Source organism: Pecten maximus, chromosome 15 (genome assembly GCF_902652985.1).
Source record: "Pecten maximus chromosome 15, xPecMax1.1, whole genome shotgun sequence".
Classification (NCBI taxonomy): domain Eukaryota; kingdom Metazoa; phylum Mollusca; class Bivalvia; order Pectinida; family Pectinidae; genus Pecten; species Pecten maximus.
This window is the reverse complement of record NC_047029.1, coordinates 15,559,580-15,583,401: the sequence shown is the minus strand read 5'-3', so window position 1 is coordinate 15,583,401 and position 23,822 is coordinate 15,559,580. Positions and strand designations below refer to the sequence as shown.

The following is a 23,822-nucleotide window of genomic DNA, read 5'->3' as shown; positions in this document are numbered from 1 at the left end:
TTTAAACTTTGAATTATCAAACAAAAGCACATTAATTATTTAATGTTTCAAAACGTATCAAATATAATTACAGTAACTATTCATTGTTAATATGTATTAATCTTTTTATAGCTGGATTTTATCTGATACCAAATGTGAAAGTACAATTCCAGAAACAGTTTGTGGAATTCAAGCACAAGAGTTTATAGTTTGCATATTTATACAGCGATGCTACTACTATCTACGTGACGCTTTAAATAAGGCATTTCTTTGTATATCCAAATCAAGACGTGTGCTATATGAAATACATGATTATGGGACTGACTAGTGGTTCATTTATTAAAAAAAATATTTATTGACTGGAAAAATTAATATGAACGTATTTCTTAATCCAACGAGAGTAGTTCCTTAGCTATGATCTATGTTGTGTCTTTTAAGTTTGTTGGAGTTGAAGCTGTCATCTCGTCAATCATGGATTATTTTCCGAATATGAGACGAAAGAATCGCCGGATGGTGCTAGTGGGGGCCTATTGTCTCCTGTCCTTCCTTCTCGGCCTTTCCCTAGTATCGAGGGTAGGTTTTATCTTCATTCAAAGGTTTCTATACAATATAGGATTTTGAATTGTAAATCTATAGAAGACCAAAAGCAATTTTCAGTGTGATTTAAAACCTTAATATAACATAATCGCCTATAATGCTAAGGAGAATCAGGCGAGTCTCCGATTAAAATAATACACGAGTTGTCATTCCACCAAAGGAGAATCAGGTGAGTCTCCTATTAAAATATTACACGAGTTGTCATTCCAAAAAAAAAAAAGAAAAAAAGTAGAATCAGTTGGGTCTCCGACTAGAATATTACACTAGTTGTCATTAGGAGAATCAGGTGAGTCTCCTATTGGAATATTACACAAGCTGTCACTCAACCCGATCATTCTAATTCACACCAGACATGAACTTTATTTTCTATTAGATGTTATCTCCTGGCTGTTTGTCATATGGTTTCTGATAAGACTTTTGTTGACCAAAGTTATTCATATTCAGAAACTCCATTGCTGGATACCTATGGTCGGGATCAGATTATAGAAGGGAGGACGGCTTTAAAAATGAAAGGAAGGCGTTCAGTATCAATTGAAAACTTTTTTATACATGTAAATTACATCTATATCTAAATCGAAATCAGTATGGTGTATTCAAATTAAGAAGAAACCAATGTTTAAGTTATACAATTATTAACTATTGAATTTATCATTTACATGTACAAGTAGTACTGTTTCATTTACATGCAGTTTTCTGTGATGTGATGTTACCATTCTTAGATAACTCTTCTATTAATTCTTCTTGATTTCCATATAAATACTTTTTACTAATTTTTTTGTACTTTGTATGAGTTCAGACTTATATGACACTCTGTACATAAATAAGAAAACGACATCTTTCAGGGTGGGATGTACATCTTCCAGCTATTTGATTACTACGCCGCTAGTGGAATGGTCCTGTTATGGTCTGTCTTCTGGGAGTTGGTGGCGATTGCCTGGATATTCGGTATTGTTTTAAGAAACATTATATTCTATTTTTTTAATTCCAGCATTGCTTGTGCTATGTTCAAGAGAGAACCAAACCCGCAATGCAAATATGAACAAATTTCCGGATTCATGAAATAAATTCATTGTATGCCACGCGAAATGTACAGTGTAAATAAAATGGGTGATAATAATAAAATTTATCTTAATTTTGTAAATGTCCAGAAATGTATATTTCGATGTGACAAACCCTTTTTTGTTTTTTTAAACGCAAGGTAATGTTTTCAATTCAATGAATGTTGTATTTCTACTGATTTTGTTTTTACTGTCAAGGTGCTGACCAGTTTTACGACGCTATTGAGATGATGATAGGATCACGGATCAACCCTTACCTACATTTCTGCTGGAAGTATCTGTCACCGGTTTTGTGTATGGTAAATATGTGTTCGAACGTATGTGTCGATACTGTTTATGGTAAATATAATGTTTCGACCGTTTGTATCGGTATTATCTATGGTAAATATATAGAGGTTACACACAACGAGTAGTTGCTGGATATGGAATTTATTTCACACGAGTAAGGCATTTTTTTTGTATGTTACAAAAGACAAGAGATCTAGCAATGTTTTTGCAACTTCAAAAAAAAAAAAACCACACACACCAGATTTACGAGTGTGAAATAAATTCCATATCCAAAAATCACGAGTCGTGTGACCTGTTTCTACTACAATAATATCGGCTTGAATCAAAGAGAAACTTGGCCAAGTATTTTCGCGCATGTAAATAAAGTGTACAGGTGAAGGGCGGGACCCAGTGATGTGACGTCATTCGAGTATTTTTGACGTCAATAACAATTGCAGCTCGGGTCATAGTTCGAATTCTTGAGCAATCAAAAGACCGAAGGCCACATTCTACTAGTTGAATATAACATACATACATGTATATCAAACAGTCTGCACACTTATAAAATGGCTCGAGAGTGGAATAACACAGCGTATTGTGGTAGAAAACGTTTTCCACCGTTTGTATCGGCATTGTGCATGATATAAATGTTTTCGATCGCATGTATCGGTTTTATGTATGGTAACTATTATATTTTCGACCGTATATATCATTACTATTCATATGTCTCATTTACATAATCATTCCTTTTCTATTTAATGAGACTTGGCGAGAAAAGATAATGTTGTGATGAAAACCTTATTTCAGTGACGGTGAGCTTCGTGTTTAAGTTTTTGAATTGGTATGCAAGTATCAAATTTAAGGATTATACCATAACTATATGTTTTTTTCTTGCTCGAGTACCTCCATCACTAGTTGGATGTTCATCGTATTACTTCTATGTAAATTATAAAATAAATTGTACTGGTGGTTCTACTAAACAAAAGCTGGAATTCCGGGGCTGGGTACATATTTTACTGGACTTCCCCTTACTGTCACTGGTATTACATGTTTGAGAAATATAAAATCTATAAAGAAATTGAAATATGGTTTTTAATTTCACATTATTTACCTGTGGACACTGTAAGGGTTTTGATTAAGGAATTAAAATGAAGGCAAGACATTTACAAGATATTATATACTATGGTAGGAATGCATAATAAATATCACCAAGAGAGCTGATATACTGACACTGTGTACTATGAGGTGTTGGTGATGCTGACATGCCAATTGATGGTCAATGATATAAAGGGCAGATGATATAGAAAAGGAGATGAGTATGTCATTAATATTATTTACATTTGCATCTTTATGACTATTGAAATGAGGTGGTGGTATGAATAATGCTTCGGGATATTGTATGAAGAAACATGTTTGTTATCGATAAAAAAACGTATCTGATATTAAACCAAGCTAAAATTATATCAAGTTTCAACAAAATCCTTTCTGAAGTTATTATATGAAAACCAAACTTTGACAAAAAGTTATCTATTTTAGCACAGCGATTGTCGTAGTTAATATTTCGACCCAAAACTCAACCCAATCTCTATTATCAAATAGGAAAACTTTGTACGAAGATTCAACCAAATCATCAATCCCTTCTGAAGTTATCATCTTAAATCGAACTTCGACGAAAAGTATGTATTTTTAGCAACGGTGAACTTCGTATTTGACCTTTCGACCCGAAACTCAATCTCACTCTGCATTACCTCATAACTAAACCTTTCTCAAGCTTTTAGCTTGAAACCATCATCTGGATAGACGGAAAGACAGACCGAGACAAACACTAAAGTCCCTTCCGATTTCACTGGCACGACACTAATAAATATAAGTATATTAGTTATCATATAATACGTAAGAACATTTTTAACGGACAAGACATTGTGACGTCAAATGTATGACTATGGTGATCGGCGCGAAAGGAGTATAATTTTTGCTATTTTTTGAAGTCTTATTAAAAACATTAAATTGCTCTTTTGTCGTAAATTTTATTCCGTTTTACACTGGATTAATGGTACTTTTTGCTTTAAGTCTGCAGGTCCTCGATAAGAAGGCAGGTCCAATTATTTCCTTGTACCTTGTTGTTTTGAAGGGTCTGCTGTTGGCACAGTTGATCATGTTCCGGCCCCTGAGGTATAACAAAACCTACGAGTACCCTGACTGGGCCCAGGCATTCGGCGTCATGTTGGCTCTGTCGTCCATGTTGTGTATTCCAGTCTTCGCTTTATTCAAGATGGCTACTTCACAGGGATCGCTGATTCAAGTATGCATTTTCATTCTTGTAATGCTATATTTTGTAAAAATACGTCGAAATAATATATAATGTGTCATTAATGCGAAGTTGTTAGGGCATGGGATCAATAATGCTGGTGAGAATTTGGCGAGTACAGTTAGTATTTTGTTGATGTTAAATTCACTGTATCGAGTATTGACAATCAAAATAAGAAGTACCATCACAATTATGTATCCATGTTACAGAGATGGCGACACGTGACCACCCCGGTATTACAGAAACATCAGATCCACTACAGGTGGGGAGTTGACACAGCTAGACATGATCCACGCAATTTCTAGAATATCTGGTAGTCTTCATAATTGTAACGGCGTGACATGACAAAGTATTCACTAAAGGTCATCATAAGATTTTGGAATTGTTATAAGTTTTGGACACGATTGCGGAGAGTTAACTATTAGCGACGAAAGAAGGTAATTTTCACAAAAATTTACTTTAACGCAGAAATATAATTTAATATTGGAGAAATTCATGTACCTATCACTTCCTGAGAGAATAACATTTATTAATCGCCCCCGTAATTTACCGTTAGAGGCATTTTGCAAAATCTGACCTCAGTCTAGATGTGGGAAAATTAACCGGAATATTCATCCTCGTTAACGGCCTTCTCATCTCGCCTCTGATCAGAAACTGTGAATATACAATAACAATGATGTAGGAGCTTTTGGCATACAATCATATGAGTTGTAAGGTGTGTGTAAAATACTACTGTGTTGAACGAGTACAGTGAAAAAGGTTAGGACAATAATCATCGTGTAGGTTTCCCATTTTTAGGCATTGGTATTTTAAAAACGAAAATAATACTAACTGCGTGCCCTTTAAAACATCCGCAGATCATTACATCTTAGCGAGGCATGCACCGTTTTATCCAAATATTTACAACGGAAAAAGTTCCTATAATAACGGGTTCCATCCAAGGCAACTGAAAGTTCTCTTTTTCTACAACCGTTCCCTGCAATTTTCCTCTCGTATCGCAATTATTTTCTTCGCTTCTCGCCTTATAAAAATGTGTGTCAGAGGCAGAAGAAACCTCAAAGTCCTTTTAGATCCTGGGGCTTACCTATTTTCATAGAGTTTTTTTCCAATAACATACCTCTTCTCCTCGTCTTCACCGGCCCCTCAAAAGTTATGTAGGACCATGCTTCCACAATGGGTTATCTGCCCCTCAGGCGTATGTTTTATGCACAGCCTCTCTCTTCAGTTATCTTTGTCACTGGCCATGGTCCAATATTTGATCTGGCAACACTCAAAGTAGTTGTCTTGCTCTTTTCACGCAATGTTCTGACGATTTATCTATTATCTACTTAATATTTCGCCTTTTTGAGCCATCTTAAATAGCCTGATTACAAAACAGACGACAGCATAATCACGTGACTCACGAACATGTCACACGTGCCATTCATAAACTTTGAAATTAGTCGGTAGTTTTGTACAATTTGAACAACATTATTAAACAAAATAACGTCAGACACAATTTCATATTAAACATCATTTATTGAACAGGAGTTGTTTTCTTTTCAAAATTTTCATCAATTTTTAACCTATTATAGTTGTCACCCATTAAACACAAAATCGGGATACAAACACCTATGGACGCAAGAATACTCCAACTCTCCCAAGAGGTGCCTGGAATTAGAAAGTACATGTACTTTTTCTCTGATATGCCAACTAACAAATGATACATCCAGAGATAAAGGGTATATTTTATAAATACAAATTACCGCAACCCTCCAAATTAACTCATGAAAATAATCAACAGGATACACACATATAATACTACAACTCTCCGACGGCACGCATGAATATAAACAACAGAATATAAAACATACTACAACAGACTAAACGCATGAACATAATCAACACAATATGAATACTTCAACTATCCCACTGAACAACCAAAAATAAACAGCATCATATAAATATGAACTTGAAACATACAAATCTGGTTTGGAAGTATCATTTTAATACATACCTATTTTCGGGATCATTTGTACACCGAGGAAGATCAGTCCCACAACGTTAAGCCATGTAGTTAGAACAACTGTCGTGAGGCCTTCAGCTATAGGGTAGGTATTCTCGCAAGCCATCTCAAACAACAGTGGCACGGTAGCGTTGATCCAGAGCGTACCCGTAATGACAGATATGTAGATCTGGGCTGGAAATATAGGATGATTAGGTGTGTATTGTTCTTACACGTATTTTATTTGATTATGGTAACATATATATATATATCAAAATGCAAAATAATATATATAATATAGTAACACAACTGACGAAGGAAGACAACTTTATGACTCGTGCCCTGACCGGGCCTCGAACTCAGGATCTACGGCACCCAATCGCCTGGCCAGAAATAGCCACAGCTTATACCACTGCGCCACATCGGCGTTCTTATATATAAATATTTATTATATATATTCCAAAATTGTATCGTAATACATATATAGGAAATACAATTGCATTAGATAAATCAGGTTCGTGATAAAACAAAATGTAATTATGCGTTGCTAATGAAAATCAACAGGTGCCTGTACAAAGCGCATTATTTGATCACTAAGATATGAGGTTATTTCACAAGATGAAAATTACATAATCAACACTGTATTGTATTTTAGATTTAATGGATATTTTGCGTAATTGGGAATTGTGTTGGTGTCGTTCATGCACAGTTCAATAATATACAATTGTTTTGTATAGGTATGTTCAAGCTTTTGTAATCGATAACACTTGTTATATGTGACGAAATTAAATATGAGATGATGTTATGTTATGTATATGTATATTTACAACTAAAAACCGAACGGCACAAATACCGGAATCGGGGAACTACCTATGGAACTCGGAATAATCCCGATGAGGATCAGGTTAAACCACAGGAAACACAAAAACGCCAGACAGAACAGCAATATCAGGATCTGTTTCATGTGCTTCGAAAACATATCAGAGATTCTGTAACAAATGAAATCAGTCCATTATATCCCATCCGAAATGCGATATCTGCACATTATACTAAATTAAGGAGATGAAAATAAACATCAGGACCTTGATATTAATACATTGGTTTTTGGGATAAAACAATGTAACTCTGTCTGTCAATTAACTAAATGCATATTGATTTTCATTAGTAGGGACATATCACATAATCATATTAAGTTTAGACTTTGGTAAGCAAGAAGATACTATCTTTTTACCTTGCCATAAAGAGGGCGCCGAAACAACCAGCAAGTATGGAGTAAAAACCAATCCATCCTGCTTGTGCCTGAATAAATGACAAAAGTCATGATATGGACAGACATGATGGTATGCTCGATGTAACAGTTCATGTTTTAGACTTAATATTTCTTAAGGTTGTCCATAAACTTTGCTTGCATTGAACAAATAATCATGCCATTGTGCTAACAAGTGTATCTATTACCAAATAGGGGCATTTTGACCAGGTTTAGGATGTTAGCCTTCCATACCGATATTGACTTCAACCCGGAGTATACTCTAACCGTTTATTATACAATGTATTACCCTACCATACCGGTATTAACTCAAACCCCGTGTGTACCAACCGTTTATTATACAATGTATGACCCTACCATACCGGTATTAACTCAAACCTCGCGTGTACCAACTTTTTATGCTACAATTTTTTTACCCTGCAATACCGGTATCAACTCAAACCCCATGTGTACCAACCTTTTATGATACAATGTATTGCCCTACCATACCGGTATTAACTCAAACCCAATGTGTGTAACGACCTTGCATAATACCGTACAGCATTGATTATTGTCCAAGAAAATCCACTGCAAGTGAAGTTGTTCAAATTGATAATACTGCAACATCCTTACAATGTAGAGGACATAATTAACGGACGCTATATATGTTATGGTTCATAATTACTTATGAATTTTCTTGCAACATGAAATAGCTTATATCGTTTTCTATCAAAAATATTCTACACGAATATGATGCATGTTTTATCGGGAATCAGCCATCGGATGAGATGAATTTCGATGTAACAACGATCCACAATATTTACTTGAATACACCAATGTGTTTTAGACGACAAATGATTTGCCTAACCTCTGACACGCCATGTGGTTCCAGGGTTACGGACATTACACTTCCCCACAGTCCCACAATGCCCAGCGGAAGTCCATATATAACACTTATAAGTAAAAACATCTTGCTCCTGGAAAAATATCAAATATATACAACAGTGTTAATCACCAATGAGTAAAATAATTTATTCTGAATGTTTAGATCAAAAGGTAAATATAATTAATAATCGTATCACAACACATTGCAATGTAAAGCCACGACATGTTCCGGGAGCAGATTAATAGAGGATTTTATCACTCGTTCTGCTAACCAAATTGTTTTTGTTTTAACTCGCCTTTAGGCTATAGTGTTTATATATGCTCTCTCCGGACCGATGCCAACCATATTTTTATATGCAATCCCTAACAGAAAGAAACACAAATCTCACGCCCAGGAATTCGTTAATTGATATATAATTTTTCAACATACTTGTGACACCATTATCTAACAACACTATCCCTGACCAAGAGAAACACAAGTCTACATGTCTATATACCATTCCCTGACAGAGGGGAAATTTATATATATCATCCCCTGACACAGGGAAGAAAATCTACATACGGACCCATGACAGAGAGAAACATAAGTTTATATACTATCTCGTAAAAGAGGGAAACCTTAGTCTTTAAACTATATCGTGATCGAAGGAAACCTAAGTCTTTATACTATATCCCGAACGAGGGAAACCTTAGTCTTTTTACTATCTCGTGAACGAGGGAAACCTTAGTCTTTATACTATCTCGTGTACGAGGGAAACCTTAGTCTTAATACTATCTCGTGAAAGAGGGAAACCTTAGTCCTTATACTATCTCGTGAACGAAGGAAACCTAAGTCTTCATACTATCTCGTGAAAGAGGGAAACCTTAGTCTTTATACTATCTCGTGAACGAAGGAAACCATAGTCTTTATACTGTCTCGTGAACGAGGGAAACCTAACTCTATGTATTAATACGTATGTCATTAATTAGAACTGGCGGTAATTACTGGTTCACTAGCTGTTATTATCTTGGTATCTGGAGGGGAGTAATGTTGCGAATTAAATTTCCGTTATTCTTTTTAATGAGTATCCCAATAGTCTGTTTGAAAATTATCACCAAACTCAACAAAGACGTCTTTCAGAAATTTTGCAGTTCACACGATTTTTCCTCTTGTTTTTTTTGTTTTTGTTTTGTTTTTTGTTTGTTTGTTTGTTTGTTTGTTTGTTTTTTGTTTTTGTTTTCACCTTCACCTTTCAGTCGTATGTATAACGAAATCATGTCCAATATTTTGCAGCTATACATTTGTTAAATGGTTGGTGTGGTTTGATTTGGTCTGGTACTATTTTTCGACAGATATGGTAATATGAGAACGGACACCCGGGTATGCGAGCTGCATGTGCGTGTAGAGAGCATGTGCATTTCGATAGACTGTAGAACGTTAGTATTTATCTACTTGCGACATCGCTGTTTTGAAATTGGTTTCCAAGTGTAACCTCCCTGAGGTATAGAAAACAACAATGTGATGTCATACACTATCTAAAGTATCTCAAAGTGTACACACTCACCTCATTAACTGTTTCAAGCCGGACACGATCTCTATGCGTCCCTCTGACGCAGTTTTACTTGGTGGTGTCGGGGGCTTCGACGGGAAGTAGAATAATATTAGAAGCATAACCAACACACACCATCCGCATTCTGTAAACACATCCCTACATAATATCATCACAAATATGTAACTATGTGAACACAGGATATTTGTTTAAAATTAAACCGTACCTTACACAGTCTAAAAAGGGAGGATAAGACCACATTTACCGGCTGTTAAGGGCTTTCTATTTTGTCAGCGACATCCGCCATGTCTGCCGAATGTACAGCTATAATGTAACATGTTAATGACAACATACATGGACAAGTTTTAATCGAAAATGCATTTGTAGTGCCCGCGAATGTGTCGCGAATGCCGCTGGTGATGTCCTATAATGTAACGTGAATATACAATATTAAAGAGTTTCATGCCGCCTATACCAGAACAGCTGGAAGTTCCAAAAGGAATAATATAGTCCCTTGTGTCGTTAAAAATTGTTCACAATTACACAATTTAGGATTGTTTAAAAATAGGCCGAGGAGTAATCTTACAATATATACTGTACTATCCCTAACCGAGGGAAATCCTACTATACTATCCCCTGACAGAGGGAAATATAAGTCTATATACTATCCCCTGACAGAGGGAAATATAAGTCTATATACTATCCCCTGACAGAGGGAAATATAAGTCTATATACTATCCCCTGACAGAGGGAAGGGTATTGTTGAGGGAAATTATGAAGTTATATAAAGTAATATTAAAGATAATCAAACTGCAACATACCACCATACATAACAAGCATGACATCATGTCGTATCCGGGTGATTTCCTGGCTCCCTGTAAAAAATGTGGGAGGAGAGTGTAGTCGACTAGGGCAACATGATTGTAAATACGTGTAACAAGAGAGAGAAGTTGGCTAAGACATCATACACGACTGTAATTACATGTAACAAGAGAGTGTAGTCGACTAGGGCAACATGATTGTAAATACGTGTAACACGAGAGAGAAGTTAGCTAAGACATCATACACGACTGTAATTACATGTAACAAGAGAGTGTAGTCGACTAGGGCAACATGATTGTAAATACGTGTAACACGAGAGAGAAGTTAGCTAAGACATCATACACAACTGTAAATACATGTAACAAGAGAGAGTAGTCTACTAAGACAACATAACTGTAAATACATGTAACAAGAGAGAGTAGTCTACTAAGACAACATAACTGTAAATACATGTAACAAGAGAGAGTAGTCTACTAAGACAACATAACTGTAAATACATGTAACAAGAGAGAGTAGTCTACTAAGACAACATAACTGTAAATACATGTAACAAGAGAGAGTAGTCTACTAAGACAACATAACTGTAAATACGTGTAACACGAGAGAGAAGTTAGCTAAGACATCATACACGACTGTAATTACATGTAACAAGAGAGTGTAGTCGACTAGGGCAACATGATTGTAAATACGTGTAACACGAGAGAGAAGTTGGCTAAGACAACATACACAACTGTAATTACATGTAACAAGAGAGTGTAGTCGACTAGGGCAACATGATTGTAAATACGTGTAACACGAGAGAGAAGTTGGCTAAGACAACATACACAATTGTAATTACATGTAACAAGAGAGTGTAGTCGACTAGGGCAACATGATTGTAAATACGTGTAACACGAGAGAGAAGTTAGCTAAGACAACATACACAACTGTAATTACATGTAACAAGAGAGTGTAGTCGACTAGGGCAACATGATTGTAAATACGTGTAACACGAGAGAGAAGTTAGCTAAGACAACATACATAACTGTAATTACATGTAACAAGAGAGTGTAGTCGACTAGGGCAACATGATTGTAAATACGTGTAACACGAGAGAGAAGTTGGTTAAGACAACATATACGACTGTAATTACATGTAACAAGAGAGTGTAGTCGACTAGGGGAACATGATTGTAAATACGTGTAACACGAGAGAGAAGTTAGCTAAGACAACATACACAACTGTAATTACATGTAACAAGAGAGTGTAGTCGACTAGGGCAACATGATTGTAAATACGTGTAACACGAGAGAGAAGTTAGCTAAGACAACATACACAACTGTAATTACATGTAACAAGAGAGTGTAGTCGACTAGGGCAACATGATTGTAAATACGTGTAACACGAGAGAGAAGTTAGCTAAGACAACATGCACAACTGTAATTACATGTAACAAGAGAGTGTAGTCGACTAGGGGAACATGATTGTAAATACGTGTAACACGAGAGAGAAGTTGGCTAAGACAACATAATTGTAAATACGTATAACATGATAGTGTAGTTGGCTACGACAACAAACCTGATACATTGTTTTAATAAATATCTCATTTAACCTTCTCAATTAATATAGATCTGAAATTGCATAAGTTTGAGAACCGCTTCCAAAATATTAGATTAAAATTGAGGTCTTCTGTTCGCATCGTCTTACTGCTTCAAGATGTGAAAGTTCAAAAGAAGGATGAACCCATGTCTCACAAGTATGGCACCTCTCGAATGATACTTGGCAAATAAAAAAACCTTGAAAACTTACAAGTGCGTATTCAATCTATTAGACTTGAACATAGATAGACAGACATTTGAAGATGACGGGTGAACTTACCTTGATTGTTTGCGTCACTTGTATTTTGTATCAGTGTGACAGTATGGTTATCAATCGATGATAAGGTCACACTTTCACTGAAATATAATACGTTTTAACTGAAGGATATTTGATTCCTACGATTTAGTTATTTCAATTGCTGTCGTAATTATCACCATTTCATTGGGGGAAAAGGCCTTGTGGTTCCATTGTTTTCACCCTAGATCATCATGTTTGTCTAAACCTGGATTTTGACCTAGACTAGCATGATGGGTGTTCTCGATGAAGCAGACAACACTCATCTATCCGGGTTACCTCGGTCCGTATTCATTAATACGTACTTACACGTATTCCAACTTAACGTTTAGTGATAAATCAGATATCTAGATTAACCTTTTGTTAATGTTATTTCTTCAATTTGGATATTATTTTCAATGATTAGGGTATTTTTCCTTTTAAACTAGTTAGGTGGGTTTAAGGAAGTAGGGTTGAATATGTCTCGGTTTTTTTTTTTTTTTTTTATTATTTTTTCTATACAAATCTTTATACATTTTTGTATATCTCTGTACTGAAGTTTGCCTGAGTTTACCGGTTTTAACTATAAGATTAATATGGTATGATGTTGATAATCGTTGTTGTTTTTGTACGTTAATAAACGTTCATTTGCCATTTCTAGTTTTAGAAATGGAACTGGTGGTGTTCGTATATATGCCTGCTGTATCACAACTTCTCTGGTTCTCACTAACACGCTTACTACATTATAACACACTGGATGAAGTACAACTATACTGGTTCACGTTAATATTACTGATAAAGTACAATTACACTGGGTCACGTTAATATGTCTGAATGGAGTACAATTACACTAGTGGGTCACGTTAATATGTCTGATGGAGTACAACTACACTGGGTCAAGTTAATATGTCTGATGGAGTACAATTACACTAGTGGGTCACGTTAATATGTCTGATGGAGTACAACTACACTGGGTCACGTTAATATGTCTGATGGAGTACAATTACACTGGGTCAAGTAATATGCCTGGTGGAGTACAATAACACTGGGTCAAGTAATATGCCTGGTGGAGTACAATAACACTGGTTCACGTTAATATGTCTGATGGAGTACAACTACACTGGGTCATGTTAATATGTCTGATGGAGTCCAATTACACTGGGTCATTTTAATATGTCTGATGGAGTACAACTACATTGGGTCATGTTAATATGTCTGATGGAGTACAACTACACTGGTTCATGTTAATATGTCTGATGGAGTACAACTACACTGGGTTACGTTAATATGTTTGATGGAGTACAATTACACTAGTGGGTCACGTTAATATGTCTGATGGAGTACAACTACACATGGTCACGTTAATATGTCTGATGGAGTACAATTACACTGGGTCAAGTAATATGCCTGGTGGAGTACAATAACACTGGTTCACCTTAATATGTCTGATGGAGTACAACTACACTGGGTCATGTTAATATGTCTGATGGAGTACAACTACACTGAATCATGTTATTATGCCTGATGGAGTACAATTACACTGGGTCATGTTAATATGTCTGATGGAATACAACTACACTAAATCATGTTATTATGCCTGATGGAATACAACTACACTGGGTCATGTTAATATGTCTGATGGAGTACAATTACACTGGGTCAAGTAATATGTCTGATGGAGTACAACTACACTGAATCATGTTATTATGCCTGATGGAGTACAATTACACTGGGTCACGTTAATATGCCCGATGGAGTACAATTACACTGGGTCAAGTAATATGTCTGATGGAGTACAACTACACTGGGTCACTTTAATATGTCTGATTGAGTACAACTACACTGGGTCACGTTAATATGTCTGATTGAGTACAACTACACTTGGTCACGTTAATATGTCTGATTGAGTACAATTACACTGGGTCACGTTAATATGTCTGATGGAGTACAATTACACTGGGTCACGTTAATATGTCTGATTGAATACAATTACACTGGGTCAAGTAATATGTCTGATGGAATACAACTACACTTGGTCACGTTAATATGTCTGATTGAGTACAATTACACTTGGTCACGTTAATATGTCTGATGGAGTACAACTACACTGGGTCACGTTAATATGTCTGATGGAGTACAACTACACTGGGTCACGTTAATATGTCTGATTGAGTACAATTACACTTGGTCACGTTAATATGTCTGATGGAGTACAACTACACTGGGTCACGTTAATATGTCTGATGGAGTACAACTACACTGGGTCACGTTAATATGTCTGATTGAGTACAATTACACTTGGTCACGTTAATATGTCTGATGGAATATAATTACACTGGGTCACGTTAATATGTCTGATGGAGTACAATTACACTGGGTCACGTTAATATGTCTGATGGAGTACAATTACACTGGGTCACGTTAATATGTCTGATTGAGTACAATTACACTTGGTCACGTTAATATGTCTGATGGAGTACAATTACACTGGGTCACGTTAATATGTCTGATGGAGTACAATTACACTGGGTCAAGTAATATGTCTGGTGGGCATACAATTACACTGGGTCAAGTAATATGTCTGATGGAGTACAACTACACTGGGTCATGTTAATATGTCTGATGAAGTAGAATTACACTGGGTCAAGTAATATGCCTGGTAGAGTACAATTACACTGGGTCACGTTAATATGTCTGATGGAGTACAATTACACGGGGTCAAGTAATATGTCTGCTGGAGTACAATTACACTGGCGCATGTTAATATGTCTGATGGAGTACAACTACACTGGGTCATGTTAATATGTCTGATGGAATACAACTACACTGGGTCACGTTAATATGTCTGATGGAGTACAATTACACTGGGTCAAGTAATATGTCTGATGGAGTACAATTAGACTGGGCCAAGTAATATGTCTGATTGAGTACAACTACAAGCCTAATTGATTAAATCTACACTGTTTTTTTTTGTTTGTTTTTTTTTTGTTAATTTTCTTGATGGATTACAACTACACTGGTTCAATTTAATTTGCTTGATGAATCACAACTACACTGGTTCAATTTAATTTGTTTGATGAATCACAACTACACTGGTTCAATTTAATTTGTTTGATGAATCACAACTACACTGGTTCAATTTAATTTTTTTGATGAATCACAACTACACTGGTTCTATTTAATTTGTATGATGAATCACAACTACACTGGTTCTATTTAATTTGTTTGATGAATCACAACTACACTGGTTCTATTTAATTTGTTTGATGAATCACAACTACACTGGTTCTATTTAATTTGTTTGATGAATTACAACTACACTGGTTCTCGGTAACACGCCTAGTGGTTTACAACATTAACATGCCTTATAGATTAAAACTGCTCTGGTCCTCGTGTACACACCTAATGGAATAAAACTGCTCTGGTCCTCGTTTACACACCTAATGGATTGAAACTGCTCTGGTCCTCGTGTACACACCTAATGGATTAAAACTGCTCTGGTCCTCGTGTACACACCTAATGGATTAAAACTGCCCTGGTCCTCGTTTACACACCTAATGGATTGAAACTGCTCTGGTCCTCGTGTACACACCTAATGGAATAAAACTGCTCTGGTCCTCGTTTACACACCTAATGGATTGAAACTGCTCTGGTCCTCGTGTACACACCTAATGGATTAAAACTGCTCTGATCCTCGTGTACACACCTAATGGATTAAAACTGCTCTGGTCCTCGTGTACACACCTAATGGATTAAAACTGCTCTGGTCCTCGTGTACACACCTAATGGATTAAAACTGCCCTGGTCCTCGTTTACACACCTTATGGATAAAAACTGTACTTGTTCTCGTTAATACGCCTAATTGATTACATATTCATTGGGTCAGAAATCAAGACACTACCTCGATTAAGCAGAATCACATGAGGAATGTCGACCTTTTTTCAGTTCTATCCATTATTTCGCATACATTTTTCATTTGCAATCAAACTTTTCATTGGAAAATGTTTATTTCATGTTCTATGAGCGATAAGGTAAAAAAGGTAGGCAATATCTTAAAACTACTTACCTGTCGGACATATTCGTCTGCCCTTTAGGGGCCAGGCTGTCAAATAACGGCCCTACAACAACACATAAGATTACTACGGTAGGCTATTTCATCTTAAATAGAAATCATTTGATCTTTTCTTTAATTGACAATAATTTCTTGGTGCAGGAAGGGAGCAAGACTTGTACGTAACTAAGCTTTGATCGTCTCTCTAAATAACTTTCCTCTTCCTATTGTCTATGATTTATTGAGGATACTGGACATTTTCATCAAAATTCCCACGTGATCTTCCCGATTGTAAAATGTCACATGCAAGGTCAAATGTACAATTTATAAACACACACAAAAAAAAAACAGCCAATAGATTAATGTTATGATACAGGACCATGGGCTAGTTGGATAAAATTGTCATACATGGATATGATAAGAAATGTTTCATACATACGTAATAAATGTTCTTTTAAATGCAGTATTGAACATTATGAAATGATTGAAAATAATTAAAAATATTGAATAATGGTTTCTTGCATATCCCAATTCCGACTTTGCATTTATTTTTATCTATTTCGAACTCAAAATTCATTTTTGCTCTAATGAATCTGTCAATTTATTTTAAAAGCTGATTTTTTGCGTTCTGTAGAATCCTTAGACGTGACCTAGATACAAAAGGCGGGTGTTGTCAAGGAGGCAGAAGCGGCCTACTCTAACGTAGTATTTGACCCGTTTGTATTACTCTCCTTACAAGTTTTCAATTGTGTCCTTGTGAATCTTTATTTATCTGAACATGTGTTTATCGTTCATTTGAAATCCAATATCGAAAATTCTGAAACATATTAAATTATGGATATCTGCACCTCAACAGGCAGAATTTGACATCGTGTATCAACAATGGCTCTTGGCGGCATCACTAACGAAACATAAAATGGTAAAAAAGCTTATAATGCAGTTTAACTCATTTTGGTACCAAGGTATCTGACTGAATGGAAATGTTGCTGATACGTTTTGTGCCTGCAAACCCTTGTTCATGTTTTATTCTCGTTTTATCTATTTTAGCCATAGCTACGATATTTTGTAAAGATGCCGATAATAATTTTGCTGTCATTTTCAGTATTACGCCTAACGATGCAAGATATGAATGACGACTATCGCGAACCGAAAAAAATATAAAATTGTGACAACAGGGATTGGATTGAAGAGGCGACGAATGATGGATGGCAGTGTATAATTCATTCCTATGTAATATGATAACAAACAGTTAATTTTCTGATAAAGTTCTTCTGACGATAAACACTGGATATGACCCTAAACGTGTTCTACAACATTCTGATAAAGCTCTACTGACGATAAACACCGGATATGACCCTAAACGTGTTCTACAACATTCTAATAAGTTTACATCTTTGCAATGTAATTTCAATTTTTAGCAATATTTAGCGCAAAAATGTTCAGCATATGACTCTGGGAGGAAAATTGACCTTTGTCTATTGTATATCTATTGTATATTGTGACTGTTACATGATAAAACCACCAATAAATAGTCTCAAACCATTTACTATACCTATGAGGAATGAGGCCGCAAATCCGGCGTAGTTACTGATTGTCGCTATGGCGGTAGATGTAGTTCGCTGATTAGGCGGAAACCATGCGGCGGACAAAACTGGCGGTGCTCCCATAGCAACAGGACCACCTAAAGCATTCAAAAATGCGGCAATGTTTGCCGTCCTGTAAACAAACAAATATATAGAGGAGACGGCATTAATAAATCCATTTTGGTTTCGATTATTTTCTCTATATTTCGTCATTACATATACAGTTTGCATTTGTTTCATTTTCAAGTAAAGAGTCTTTCTGTCTGTCGTCCCAGTAGTCTGTCGTCTTTTCGTAAAAAAATCAAATGTCAACTGATACTCTGCAACCCTTGAACAATTTCAATGAAACATTGCAGGAACCGTTTAAGGCCAAGGAAAACCCTAACTGTCAACTGGATGGTCCCCGGGGGCATGAGGGATGAAGAGAGAGGAAAAGGTGTCTATTGGATGGTCCAAAGAGGCCAGAGGGATGAATAGGAAAAAGGAACAAACTATTGACTGAAATTTAAAAAAAAAAAAAAAAAAAAAATATTTTCAGAATGGTCATTTGATTGTATGCACATATTGGCTCCGATTGACTCCCTTGAGCTGATGGACGGGCTCAAAAAGCCACATTGACTCTTTCAAAAAACCCTTCTTCCAAATATCCAGATATGTTAGAATCAGTTGTCTTTACAGATGGAAGGGTCCCGAGGTGCTTCACCAAACTTGTAGATATCATTACCACATTTCTTTAACGAATATAAAATAAAGCCCGGGGGCTACTGAATAGATATAAAGAAAAGGGCCAGAAAGGAGGTTGGTATAAAAAGCGGAGACATTAAGAATCTCTTTGACATTGTACTATATTCGAATACAAATACATTGTTGGAAACTTAATATTACACATAACTGATAAATGCAAAATCAGGTTTTATTGATTTAGAATTCCTGGTCACGTTGTCCTAATTCCCTACAGTTTTACTCCATACGAGATATACCGTCTCCGTTCACCAGACCCTAACTTAACCTTAAACATCCAATCCAGACAGTTTATATAAGGAAGTCAACTTTATGAACAGCATTTGCTTAATTGTGAACGGAACTTGTTCAATTCAACTTGGTTACAATTAACACTTTGTGATGGTAGTTCAATGTTAAATTGACCCTTAGTGACTTGTAGGCGGGGCCAAAATGTGTCAAATTGAGGATCCAATATTTTTTAATAGAAGGGTAAACGTGGGTAAAGGGTATCTGTAATAACATGGTTTATATCTTATTTCTACTTTTTCAAATGTAATAAGAGGCACAAGCTTACCACGTGATGTAAGGTGGTTCTGAGGTAATACACCGGATGGCCGTGGCAACAGCTACAAGGACAGCCGTCACGACACATGACATTCTGAGTCCTGAAGGGAAGAGCAAAACAATAGGTCATGTTGTATCTTTCAAAGTCAACATGTGTTTCTGATTTACAGCTCTTTATTTATGTTTTTTCTGATTGGTCGAAACCTTTTCTACATATCCGGACAAAATATAATGTTTAATACATAGGATTTACGTTATTTCACCACAAAAGCATTTTCCGTTTTAATTGATTGATCTAAATATATCATGTGAAATGAAAAACACGTACGGAATTTTTTTGACCTGGAATATCTCATGAAAAAATCCACTTTATATTTTGAAAACAGTAACTATTAGAGGTTCGATGGAATGAGATGGCGACAGACACCCATCAATTTTTGCTTCAGTTACGATTTATAAGCAGTGAAAACAAATTAATTAGGGGATAGTAAGTTGTTTTGAGTGGCTATACTGGCGATTAGAACATGAAATTTGGTTTGAACTCGAGACCGATAGGTCGAGAGTTTAAACCAAATTTCATGTTCTAATCGCCAGTATAGCCACGAAAAACAACGTACTATCACCATTCTAACACGTTTACTATCGCATATATTTAGAAACATAGTTTTACAGTGCTACAAGTACGCTGTTAAGTACTCTGTGACCTCTGTTAGTGACGTGTCATACTGTGGCGGATTGACCAATCAGAGCTCGGTCTGTATGTTAACGAAGCGGGGTATTTGGATTGTTGTGAAAGTCCTGTTTCCAAAGATTTAAAGACATATTTGGATTTACGCAGTATGCTTAACGACATGTGCATTTTAACAAAGTCAGAGTTGATGTGTTTCTACAGGCTCAACCGTTATGTGAAGTTGTGTGCACTTGTTCCATTTCATTTCGGATTTTACTTGACCTTAGATGCTTACACACGGACGAAATGAACGTTTCAATCAATAAATGACGGTAAGAATGATGTTGAGGATTTTTGTTAAATTTATTAAGTTAATTCATTCTATTCGATTTCTTTACTTTCGATTCCAATATCACGGGTCATCAATCATAAATGGTGCAGAGTGTTGAATTTCGCTACGAGTCGAACTTGACGCCATATTGTTTTGATTAGAAACGGGGCGTGGCTTATCACGATCTGTCATGGTTCTATCGCAGATTAGAAGTCGGCCCGCAACCATCAAAACACACGTTGCAAACGAATCGTGTTAGAATGTAAATTAGATTGTTTTTATAATACATTAAACGTTATTTCTCTAAAAACTTGAGATCTATTTTACACATTACATTCTTACCTCGTCAGTATATCTAACTTCATCGGAGAGTTTCTTTTCCCGTCAGTATATTCTCACCTCATAAGAGAGTTTCTTAAAATGTGGACTGTTTCTTACCTCGTCAGTATATTCCCTAGATAATATACGTGTTTAAATAGTACCTCACCTTGTGTGTCCATGCTCCAGGAGGTTAACCATCCCACCGCTATAAACCCGATCGGACCCCAGTTTGGCAGAAGTGCAATGATGGTATCGTCCCAGCCAAAAGCTCGCTTACAGGACTCGGCAATAGGACCCCATGTGTTCCAGACCCCGGCCTGACTGAAGGTGTAGAGGCAGTACACTGCTAAAACGTACCATCGTCTCCTAGATAACATATGATAATGGCATACAAAACCTTTATACATTTACTCTATATCAAAGCAACCGGTTAAATCAGTCATTGCCTACCTTTGTGACGACATGGCTTATTAGCCTTTAGTTTTTATGCGTAAGTCAATAAAACAACTTGCTGAGCTAAATGTCACACGCACTCAGTTGTTTCCGCCGAGACAATCAGGCGAAAGATGGGTGGAACTTGTTACCTAGCTCCCCGTCGGGGCGGGGCGGGGGTTTACAGACGACAAGGGGGGATTTGTACGTATTGAAAGGAACGATGACTCTAGGTAGAGAATGACAATGTATAGACCCCTAAAACTACCCTCCAAAACGTTACAATATATCGTTATGGAATCTTCATATTTAACATCATATACCCTGAATGCCTTATCTATACTCGGTATGTAAGTGTACATGTAGGTGTGTATCATATACATATTTCGAATAGGCTATAAAGAGTCCAGAACAACTATCGAAGTCAATTAAACCATCTTCTATACAGTGTTGTTGTTTGATACCTGTATAAAGTCGTGTCCTGAATATCCTCGCTCATCCCCTCTGTTCTTTGATCTTCTATTTCAGTGTTCTTTGGATTTATTTCCGGTTTCAAGGACGTCATCGACTTTTATATATTTGTAAACGTTTGGGATACTTTGTACTTTCGGTTGACCATGCTGAAATGTAAATGTAGCTTTCTACGAAAAAGATAATCATGTCAAGTTGCTCCACTTGGCGCTAATGTAAGCATCAAATAAATGAACAACTCGTTTGTCGTTTGCTACATTTCTACTAAATAATTGGTGCTGATTGAGTGATAGAATTTGAACGACCAGACAGTACCAGGTAAAATACGACTTCATAGAGTAGTAGACAGGACATCTTTAACGACTTCACAATCACTTAGTGATGAACGTATAGGGGAAATGGGATTGAAAGGCGCGGTGATCGGACTTCCGACAATGGAAATACGAGAACGAGGAATAGCCTTACGGCCTTTTAGAGATTATTTTATTAGTGATTATTATTTTAACATTTACATGTATCCATTAAACGGAAAGTTTATATGGACTGGGTTGAAATTGGCCCTTTAAAAGGAAGTGTTCGTTCAACATTATGTCCTCTACTGTAATGTTTGGAAACATTTGACTCAGTACGACACATAATGTTGTTTAGTTCGGGCGGAAGATAGTTTTCATCGACCTTATACAGCATAAATACGGGTGGAAGATAGTTAGATAATTAAAATCGACCTTATATAGCATATATATATAGTCTTTGTTAAGTTCGGAGGCAAGATAGTTACCCTTCTACTTATTTTGGTCGAGCAGGAACCAATGATATAAATATTTCGTTAAAACCAATCCCAGGCATAGCAGAAGGTCTGGTGAAGAATATAAGATGGTAAGCTCTGCTAAAAAAAATGAAGGGCTGAGGTCTCAATGTGCCAACAAAATGACTTGACTAAGCTTAACAACGTCTATGTTGGTGAACGAAACATTTAACTATCGTCTATGTAAGATCTAACACAAAGCCGTCAAATGACGATACCACCAAACCGTCGTATTCCATTCATCATAACTGCTTGTTTATTTCGGCCCAGCTAGAACGTTTGCTAAACGCTGATGGCGTAAACTTCATCTTTTAGAAGATTGAAGTCTAATTTAAGGTTATTTTAATAGCAAAAATACTCCTGCAAACACGAAATACCCCTCGGCCCAGTATGTACGAAATAGCATAATTCAATGTATGGCCGCGATTGATATACGTTATGACGTTGCCGTCCAGCTATTACATGCCTAGTATGAGCCTATGTTAATGGAGATAGGTCATTTTTCGGCATAGCCATATAATATTCTTTTGGCCCCGGATATGACGCGACAGGTGGCGTTACTGATCAAGATGAAGTATGTGTTTGGTCAATGTAGCGGTAAATGCAAAATGCAGATATGCAGTTAAAAATAAAACAAAATTAAGAATGAATGCAAGCTGAATAAGTGGATGTATCTTTTCAAATGACACATTAATAAAATTATATTCCTGATTTATATTCAAATGCAGTCTTACTATCACCAAAAATGATTCAAACTCATATAATTGTGTTATCCTCGCTGAAACGCATTAGTTCGTTAACTGATTTCACCAGCAGTTTTACATTATAACTACCAGCATTAAGACTATACCGTTTATCTTTTTAAAAAATATTTCTTGTTATCATTGTATATTCTATATATGAACAAAATTATACTGCATGGATCGCGTCTCACTGTTAACTAAGCAGTTATATTATAAAAGGCTCGAAAGTTACTACGTATTCCTTCACATATAACCATGCGTCACATACTTAGTCTGTGAAGCCATTGATATAAAAATCAGTTTAAAATATAAAGCACAAACTGGTTCTCTTACCGTAAGGAGCAATTTACAACAGACTGTAAAATTCACAAAAACAGTCAACACGAAAGTGTTTCGCCTTATGTATATCTGCCTCCAATTATATTGTTTTTAAAACTTTCATTGAAATGTTTACTTTGTAAGAGGAGGGTGCATTACTAATTTTGAACAGTAAGACAATAACCTAAGAACTTACCATGTGCATATGTTGTTCGGAATAAATGAATGACGTTTCCTCTCAGTCCAGTCTTCAATACTAAATGATAAAAACACACATGCACAGT

General features: G+C 36.1%; 2 protein-coding genes across 2 annotated transcripts in view; one reads left to right on the top strand and one right to left on the bottom strand.

Annotated features, from left to right (window-relative positions):
- Positions 1-5,733, top strand: part of LOC117343286 (sodium- and chloride-dependent creatine transporter 1-like) — a 22,259-nt gene extending 16,526 nt beyond the window's left edge. Inside the window, exons 11-15 of the mRNA XM_033905630.1 lie at positions 418-552; positions 1,419-1,521; positions 1,833-1,933; positions 4,033-4,203; positions 4,419-5,733. Of these exons, the coding sequence (XP_033761521.1) occupies positions 418-552; positions 1,419-1,521; positions 1,833-1,933; positions 4,033-4,203; positions 4,419-4,514 (606 nt within the window). The 3' untranslated portion in view covers positions 4,515-5,733. The remainder of the gene's footprint in view (positions 1-417; positions 553-1,418; positions 1,522-1,832; positions 1,934-4,032; positions 4,204-4,418) is intronic.
- LOC117343228 (solute carrier family 49 member 4 homolog) lies at positions 5,708-23,822 on the bottom strand. The gene is made up of 14 exons (XM_033905566.1): positions 23,735-23,822; positions 21,666-21,821; positions 20,936-21,135; positions 19,458-19,548; positions 18,130-18,293; positions 16,593-16,644; positions 12,533-12,609; positions 10,675-10,728; positions 9,869-9,998; positions 8,308-8,416; positions 7,425-7,492; positions 7,064-7,182; positions 6,206-6,388; positions 5,708-5,859 (listed from the first exon to the last, which is right to left on the bottom strand). The coding sequence occupies exons 2-14, from the start codon at positions 21,764-21,766 to the stop codon at positions 5,726-5,728; spliced, it is 1,482 nt and encodes a 493-aa protein (XP_033761457.1). The 5' UTR covers positions 21,767-21,821; positions 23,735-23,822; the 3' UTR covers positions 5,708-5,725.